General features: G+C 43.4%; 1 protein-coding gene across 1 annotated transcript in view; it reads right to left on the bottom strand.

The window, feature by feature from the left end:
• The window catches only part of GALNT18 (polypeptide N-acetylgalactosaminyltransferase 18), a 115,581-nt gene that overhangs the window by 96,713 nt on the left and 9,404 nt on the right, over positions 1-9,464 (bottom strand). The window contains exon 2 of the mRNA XM_015615851.2: positions 6,512-6,678. Coding sequence (XP_015471337.2) covers positions 6,512-6,678 — 167 coding nt within the window. The remainder of the gene's footprint in view (positions 1-6,511; positions 6,679-9,464) is intronic.

Genomic DNA, 9,464 nt, shown 5'->3' with positions numbered 1-9,464 from the left:
GTGGGGATGAAGGACAGGAGTGGGGATGAAGGACAGGAGTGGGGATGAAGGACAGGAGTGGGGATGAAGGAAGGACAGGAGTGGGGATGAAGGAAGGACAGGAGTGGGGATGAAGGACAGGAGTGGGGATGAAGGACAGGAACACCCTGACCTGTTCAGGGGACACAGCAGATGTGGATGGAAGCGCAGGATGAGCTGGGATCCAAGGTAAAACACAGCCACCACGAAGCAAGGCCAGACCTCAGCCTTGGTGTGCTCAGTCTGACACAGAAAAGGTATCTATTTATTTATTTATTTATTTATCAGACTGCAACGCTGCAAGTGGATTGGGACTGAATGAGCTAAATTACCATGGATGGAATAGAAGATAAAATGACCATACATTAACTTTTGGCCACTGCTGGCAAGGGAAGATTCAATCCACAGCATTATCTGCATGCTTGAGTCAAAGTCTGATGTCAGGAGACTGCAGTAAAAGCTCTGGCCTGCCCAGCTGCCCCTGATGTGGCCAGAGCTGCTGTTATCAGCTGGCACAAACTGAAATGCTGCTTTTCCAGCCATACCAACAGACTGAACTGTGGGTTATTGCAGATGGGTAAATAAATGTTCTGCTGAAAGGTCACTTTGTCACTGCCAGCACCTCTGGAGCACACAGAGCTTCCAGAGGGGCAAATGGTCCCAGACTGAACTCCCCTAACTGCCCAGAAAAGCAAGGCTAGGGATCTTCCACTGGAGGGATAAAGAAAGGAGACTGTGATGGCTCCCAGTATAAACCCCATACTGGTTATCAGAAAGCTTTCACACAGCTATGGTGACAAGGACACAAAAAACAGATGCAGTCTCTGCCCCCTCACGTGCTGGAATTCCAGTCTTGTGCTGGACTATGGAGCTCAGGCATGGGGGAGAGTTAGGAAAGATGGGTGAAAAAAATACTCCATAATTATTCTTAAAGGAAAACAGAAGAGAATAGAAAAACATGTACAAAAAGGAACCAAAGGGGAGAAAAAGGAAGAAAGAGGGAAATGATAAAAATATGCCTAAAAAAGGAATGAACAGATTATTTCTGGGGGGTGGAGGGAGGCAGGGAGGGATGATTCAGGCAGGAGTTAAATGACAGCAGCTAAAAGCAAGGGGAAGCTGCATGGTGAGATGGGGAAAATGGAGAGAAATTGTGAGAAAGTGCAGCAGACAGTGGGATGGATGGAAGAGATGACAAGAGGCACAGGTACCCTGGAATTTGAGAAATTCCAAATGGAGACCCCAGCTGAAGGACACAAGCTCACAGAGAAGGATGAATTGTGGGGAATGGGGGGACAGACTGCCAGGGTAGGAGAAGCCCAAGGAAAGTGGACTGAGACAATAAAGACCAAGCAGTTAGACCACCCCTGGATGAAAAGAAGAAGGAATGAACACAGAAGGAGAAAAAGGTGTGAAGAGTGATTAAAAAAACACAAACCCCAAACAACAAACCAATAAAACCACCACTGCCACCACCAAAAAACCAACCAAACCCCCCAAAAAAACAAACAGCCAAAAAAGCCACCAAACAAATAACAACAAATAAAATAAATCACAAAAAACCCCAACCAACCAACCAAACCAAGGGGAAGAATAATTGGGACAAATGGCCTTATTCATCAGCAGTGTGCTTCTCTTCTCTCCCATTTCATTTTGATATCCTGCTCCACAACCTCTCCCCTTTAAAGCAGGAATCAAATTCATTCTCACAAGCACTGACAAGTAAGAGGAGACAACAGTCTGCAGCCAGGCTAGGACATCATCTCCAGGACTCAGTGTCCCCATAAAAATCTCACAGTCTGTTCACATTAGTGGTTCCTGGTTTTTTCCACCAGAGCTCTGATCTGCATGGCCAGGACAGTCTCTGAATAAGAACATTATGCTCTAACTTCTGCTGGTGGCTGGAACAGATGGCCAGGGGACGAGGGTTTGCCTCTGGTTATTTCCTTCTTGCACCTTTGCAGATGCAGCCCCAGCAGCAGCACACAACACCCAGCAGCAGACACTGCTCCGAGAACTGCCTTCATTAATTCAAGCTGCAGCACTAAACGTTACTAAAGTAAAATGCAGAGTTTGTAACAACAGCCAATGTTGTTCTCAAATCCACAGTGGGAACAGATTTCCTGCTCTATACATAAATATATGCTTTTTAGCATCTGATTCCAAACCAGCACTGCACAGCCCTCTTTTGATGTCAATCCCTGTCAGCCCTTGTGAGAGTTTGCTGTGTAAAGACTGCAAGAACCATTTCAGCATCAAGACCTTTATCCAATGCAGAGAATCAATCTAGGCAGATAAAATAAAGCCTTCCCCATGTATAAACCACAGCCCAAAAACGAATGAGGTTTGGATAAAGTTGGCCTATTTCCTTGTTTTCAGATGTTTCTGTTTGTCTTGGAACTTTCCTGACGCTCAGGTAAGGGAAGAACAAGAATCCAAACAGAAAGAAAGCAAGACCAAAGGCTTTCCCTAGGAGATTGCTATCAATAGGTTTTTCATAGCTGTGGGATTTACAAGCCATCTTCAAATTATTCTGTGTTATGAAATCCAGCATGCATTTGAGCAGTAGTCTTGAGGTTTATTTATCACTGCTTTTGTAAAGAAAAAAAAATAGAAAACCAGACAACCTATTCCCAAATATCTCTTAAGAATTACCAAAGAAATACAGCTTTTTAGTGAAAAGCTCTGGATGCTTTTTGAAAAGTTTCTTTTCAGTCACTGTTTTGAGGACAACCTCTCACAGGTGATACAGTCACACCTGACCCACTTTTTACAGCCTGTGCTAATTCTCAACACTGCAAGACGTAGAATTCACATCCTGTGACATCCAGCATTATTACTGCAGTTCAATAGCTGCATTCATGGCAATCTCAGGACAAAATGAGAATCATTACACTGAACATGGAGGAATAGTTCATTCATAAGTAATGCTTCAAGGAAAAGGAAGGAACCTTGCAAAATCTGAGCCTCTACTGCAAAATTACTAATTGTAATGTGAAATAAAAATGTCCTAGGGCAGGATAATTACTGCTCTAGTGCTGCATTCTGCAAGGCATCCTCTGGACACAGAAATGCCCTCTGCCTCCCTGTGAAGCTGAACTCATCATGGCTCACAAAGAGCTTTTTTAGAGAGATTTCAAATCACCTGAAAATACCTTCAAGGGGTACTTTGTAATGCCATGGTGCTCAATGCCAGCAAAAAGACTCCAAAGCCAAGCCAGGGCTCCAGTGGCACAGGTCGCCACCCTGTCCCCAGAGGCCACAAACCAGGGGCAAATAAACCACAATGCCAGCAGTCTCCAGCTCAGGCAATGCTTCTAAATATGTTTCATGAACCAGCAGCACTCATGGCTGTGGTCACTTGAATTTATTTTTTTTTTAGGCCCCTCCTCTGAAAATAAAAATCTAATTCTGCTGCTTTTGAAGGAAAAAATAAGTAAAAAATTATATTGCCAAATTGTAAACTTACACATACATTATCTCTGCAAAGCAAACAGCACTACTGAGGAGAAAGGAAAGATTCTGATCTGACACTTAAAAATACAGTAAAACATCTGAAATCTGTGCAGTTGCTTAGACACCAACATGACTAAGACCCAAGTGAGACACAAATAAACAACACTGGTATTTGGCTTGTTTTAACAAAACTTTTGTTCTTGTTACACAGTACACAGGTAGGCACTGAAATGTGCCTTTTTTATCCTTCAATTAAATTAAATTCTACTACTAATGTACCTATCTGCATATGTGAAACAATTCAGAGCAATCTTCATCAGAATTCTACCAGAAAAGATGGTATGGTGAAATACAACATTAAGCCATGCAAACAGCTTTATTAAATGAAGGATCATAATTTTAGGACCTGCAAAATCTATTTCCTGATTTTAAGTGGCACACACTGGCATCTTCACAGTTTCCTAACTCCAAACATTTATTTTTAAAAAGGGAAACTTTACAAAGAGATTAACTGAGGTCTCCCAAAACATAATTGGGACAAACATAATTTGCTTGACAAACCTTGAAGTACACAAAATAAAATACTGTAGCACATATTGTTCAGGACAAATGTACAGACTTTGGCCATGGACCTGAATTTATGGTTTCTGAAATCAGCCTTCTGGAAGTTAAAAAAACCCAAACACATCTAGTTCTTGCACTGCCCTTTTCCAAAATGCACATCTCCAGAAATTGGGGACCCATTAAAAGGCACCTGGGCCCTGGCAGACCCCTGGGCTCCCTTTTCCTTCTGTCACTCCCCACAGTGGGATGTTTCCTGCCCGTGACGCCCACGGCTGTGGCACCACACACAGAAATCTTCCATCGAGTCAGGAGAAGCTGCCATCCCTGGCAAAAGGCTGAGAGTAAGAACAGCACTGAAAATGAGGACTGTGACAGATCCCCGTGGGAAGCAGAGCTGAGCCCACTGCCAGCACAAACCCTGTGTCTGCCCCTCAGGAAACAGCACAGGGAGAGCCAGAGTAACACACTTACCTTACAAGCAGCAACATTCACAAGCTAAAGAGCTACTAACAAAAACACAGAATGACACTAAAGACAAGGGATTCATCTCAGCAGTGCTAAAGGGAGAAGAAATGGAAAACAGAATATTGTAAAAGGAAAAATAAGTTTCAAAATAAATATTTCAAGATTTAAACTAATAGTAGGAGAGCCCATAAATCATCTTTGCAATCGCTCCCCTTCCAAACATCCATCTGCTCCAAATAAATGCCTATTACCAGGTCTTCAGCATACATTATGGGATAAAGAGGACTGCTGAAATCTAATTTACTTCTGCAGGGAAGAGATGCCAGAGAAAGGGTTAGAGGAGTAGCAGAAAATCCTGTAGAGGCTTGAATTTTTCTGTGAGGCTAACTATAGCTCTGCACAGTGTGATTTTGTATAAAATGACATGTAACACCAAGCCAAGGCAGCCAAACCAAAGGTTACCTTCCTCTCAATTTCTGTCTCCCTGCTTGGGGCCAGGAACCCAAGGATTTAAAGCAGTGGAGGGTAAGAAAGGCAAGCCTGAAAATCATAAAAATATTATACAGTACAATACCAGTACTGGTACTAACAAAAAATGTGGCTGGACAGGTTTTCCTGAAAGAAAAAGTAGTTCCTGTGATTTCTGATCTATTTCAGGTAGGAAATAATTGTGACATGTCTGTAGAGCACAGTGCAAAGTGCTGGTGAGGGAGCTCATTGTGGTGAGGAGACAGGATCTGAGGAGCTGCTGCTGCTGTTTGTGACTCTGCTCTGCAGCCACTGCGTGACAGCCAGGCACCAGCACACTCAAACCCCAAAGCCACTGCTTTTCCACCAGACTGCTGCTCTCCTTTTATGTGTTTTGTGGCCAGTTTATCAGTGTCCAGAGACCTCAGGCCCTGCAGCCACTCAGGTTCTTTGAGCTCCCATTTGAAAGGTGCAGAAGTGAATTCACACAGTTGCAGCCAAGGCCACCAGTCAAAGCTGCATTTCAATGTTGTGCTCTTTCCTATCAAATTGCCAGGTGCTGCACAAGGGAGAGGACAAAACTAAACACCAACTTGTTGAGTTTTGTGTGTACTTTAAAGAGCCAGGACTGTGGCTTTCCCTTCACTCATTCATTGTCTGCAGAAGAATATATGATGTGCATAGCCCGGGGTGGGGAACTTATTTATTTGCTTCCCAGTAAGTTTCTTGTCTGTACAAATCCAAGACACATCAGCAGCAAGTCACAGGATTCAGCTACAGGGATACAGCCAGACAGCAGCAGTTGTGATGGCAAGGATAAGAGAAGCCCTTTGTTCAGCTTTTTTCTTCAACATGACCAATCCAGATGCTCCTTGTATTTCAGCACTTCAGAACTAACCCCCCAGCACAGAAAAAAGAATTTTTCTTTAAGTTCAGCACTCTGTGCTTACTAAAATTTCATTCCCAAAGTTGCTGGAAAATAAGACTTGTAAAGAGTGTATAGCATGGCCTGTGACAAACACCCTGACAAGCACTGAACCATCAGGGATGGGCAGTGCAATCCTCCAGACCATGGACAGCAACACGTGAACACGGCAGAGAAGCAGCAAGGTAAGGGCTGCTCATCAGGAGAGGAGAACTGGAAATGTAAAGGAGAAGCCTAAGAGCCACAGAAAGGCATTTTATACAAAACAGAGAGTACACACATGGAACCATACAGCAGAGATAACAGAAGTGCAGAAAGCACCTGAGCTTGAAAACACTCTGAAGCACTAAGAGTAAAACTTGCTAGGTCTGATCTATTATTGTTCCATTCAAAGCTCTGCCCAGCAGACACCTCAAACACCCTGTCTTTTGTACACTCTTTTAAACATGCCCACGTGTGCAGAGCTCCAGCCAGCACAGCACAGCATGGGATGGAGAAGGGAGAAAGCACACGGGTAACGTTTGAAAGGACAAAGGGATGAGCAAGAGCCGGAATTCAAGGTTTGTGTTTCAGAGGCAGCCTGGGGCAGGGAGGGGAAGAAGCAGGATCTCTCACCGTTGTTGCTGTTGTCATCCACCAGGATGATCTCCTTGAGCAGGTGGGCAGGGGTGCGGTTGATGGCAGAGTGGATGGAGCGCAGGATCACCGAGAGCGCCTCGTTAACGAAGATGAACACGATGCTCACCTCGGGAAGGCTCTCAGGAAATGTCAGGTTTCTGCACCTGGAGGGGAGGTTGAGGGAAAGATGTAAATTGTTGGCAGCCACAATGCAAACAAAATCCACCCCCAGCTGTAAGAACACATTGGAAATTACAGCTCCAGAGAACGTCCTGCTACTAAAGCAAAGCCAGGTGGTGCAGCCAGAAAAACCACATACAACAGCAGAAAACTCACCTGTAAGCACAGCCATGGGGGTTAATCAGAAAGGGGAATACTCTCCTAACCTTTCTCACAAATAGGAATTTCAGCCACATTCCAACATGCTGATGGAAATGGCATTATGGAAGTGCTGCCCACGACTTTAAAGCTCCTTAGTGTTTTATTGGTTGTTTTTTTTTAACCTCCTTCTTTCCAAAGAGGATTCAAATCTTTCAATTATATGAGTAGGAAGGTCTTTTACCACTTTACCTTTTTAAACTGTCAGCAAAATATTTGCTTTTGAAATAAAGCCACAATGTAATTGAGTAAATGGATTTAACTATTTTTCTGTGAAACATTTAGTCTTTTAATGAACTGTTTCTGAACAAGAATTAATTCTACCTTTTTCTCTGATCTGAAACTATTTACCAGGATGAAGTTAGGTACAGTCTGACTCTGGCAGCATTTTTAGATAGACTTTGTAGATGGAAATGATGGATGTTAGTGCTTTTCTGTACCTCCTACAACACTGAGTGGCTATCCTCTCCAGGTGCCAGGAACCCCTGGGGACTGTGGAAAGCACAACTTACAGCCAAGCTTTTGCATACAGAGAGCATTGGCAGATTCACTACTTTTACATCATGCTTGAATCTGACTCCTCAACTAAATCTCTTCTTCAGTTCAAGGAGAAAAAAATCTTTTAGGATTTTGTATTTTAATTTATGTAGCAAATAAATACAGAGAAGTATCACAAAATCATTCCTCTTCATGTGCTGGATATTGTACAAAAATTAAGTTCAATCAAGGTGATTAATTTACTTCTGTGCTTTTACAGGTTCTAAAAACAGTCAGGGCATGGGGCACACAACACCCAAACTGACTCAGATAGCACAGCATAATATTCCAAATCCAGCTGGTCAACCAATTTTCTAAATTCAGTCATCGGTTTGAAATTGATGGAAATCACATTAAAGAAGCTATTTTATATTTTAGGTACTTTTCTCTCTGTCACCATGCAGAAGAATTATAAGGAAATATAAAACAGAAAACACTCTGGAAAATCAAGGTACAGTTCAAGTCTTAAAAAGTGTACAGTATATTTTTTAATAACCTGGTTCATATTCCCTTTAGAAACAAATACGAAACCTCATTGTCACAGAGCTTTTTCTTCCATGGCATCAATCCCAGAGGGAAATAATTCAAATGGTGTTTGGATTTACTGATTCCCACTTGTGGCTTGATCTTCTGCAACACAACAACCCAAAACTTGGTGTCCCATATGTCATGGGGTGACTTTGTGATGCTCCTTTGTATTTCTACTGGAGTGTTAATCCTCTATTCATTGGTAAGAGAGCTTTCAGCATCCATTTTCTGCGAAATAAAGCACTGCAATAAGAGGCAAGGGGAGCTGCCTTTTGCTCCAGAAGACAATTAGAGCAAGGCAGCAGTGTTTTTCTCTTTTAGCCAGCAGTGCAGGAGTTAAAACCTTCAGCCAGGACAGAGGGAGCCGAGTTCCATCCTCCCTGATCCCCCCAGAGAGCCAACTCCCAGCCAGCTCGCTGTGATTATTTTCAGCCCCCCTTCTCAGGGTCATTCCACTTTCTGTGGAGCAATTAAACTGAGCTGCAGTGATACCAAGGCTCTCTAACCAGTGTTTCTTTGGAGGAAGGACCTGCAGCACGTCTTCTACTGGATGTTCGTGCATTTTAAACCCTAAACTCCACTCTTTGTGGTTATGTCCAATTTTCTAGATTATAATGCCACAAAAATTCTTGCAATCACTTTTTTTTTTCTTCTTTCTTTTGCAAGCTAATATTTATTTTTTCAGTTTTACTCGTGACAATTTGGCAGAAGAAACAAAGGCATTTTCACAGAGCCTGCAAGTCAGGTGTCAGGGCAATTACTGGGACACAATTAGAGATGGGTGTTGGGAAGTCATCCTGTCCAGCCCCTTGCTCAAGCAGAGTCCCCTAGAGCCAGCTGAGCAGGAACAGCATTTTCCCTCTCAGACAGGGTTGGGATGCCTCCAGTGGTGGGGACTCTACAACCTGTGCTTCAGTTTGTGCCCACTGCCTCTGGTCCTGCCACCTGGACCAGAAGAGCCTGGCTCTGCCCTCAGATATTTGCCTTGATGCCATCCCCTCTAAGCTTCCCTTCCCTAGGTGAAACAGTCCCAGCTCTGGAGACACACTCTGCTTTCACAGCTTCTTCAGGAGAAAAGAGCATTTCCACACCTGCCCCCTGTACCCTGGAGTATTTTAACCTCTGAAATCGCTCCTTAAACAAAGATCACCTCTGGTGCTGAACAATCTCTGAAGGCCCACATGACTGAGCAGTTGAAGCAGGTGTAAATTTACTTGGGCTGAGCACTGTCAAACCTGGAATCCTTGAGAAATGTGAGTTTTAGGGACCATCAGGTTTAAGTGGCATCTGACAAAAGGATTTCTAGTGTGTGTATTTCAAACTCAGAGTGACTGGGAGGCCTCTGTACTTATAATCACATTAGAATTCTGAAATACTGGCACTCAGTTTATTCCAAAAGATGCTGAAACCACTACAGACCCAGGTCCTTGAAGAGCCATTACAGACCCAGGTCCTTGAAGAACCATTACAGACCCAGGTCCTTGAAGAACCATTACAGACCCAGGTC

This window comes from Parus major, unplaced genomic scaffold, assembly GCF_001522545.3.
Source record: "Parus major isolate Abel unplaced genomic scaffold, Parus_major1.1 Scaffold283, whole genome shotgun sequence".
NCBI lineage: Eukaryota > Metazoa > Chordata > Aves > Passeriformes > Paridae > Parus > Parus major.
Note: the sequence above shows the minus strand (reverse complement) of the source record. Positions and strands in the feature narration are given on the sequence as shown.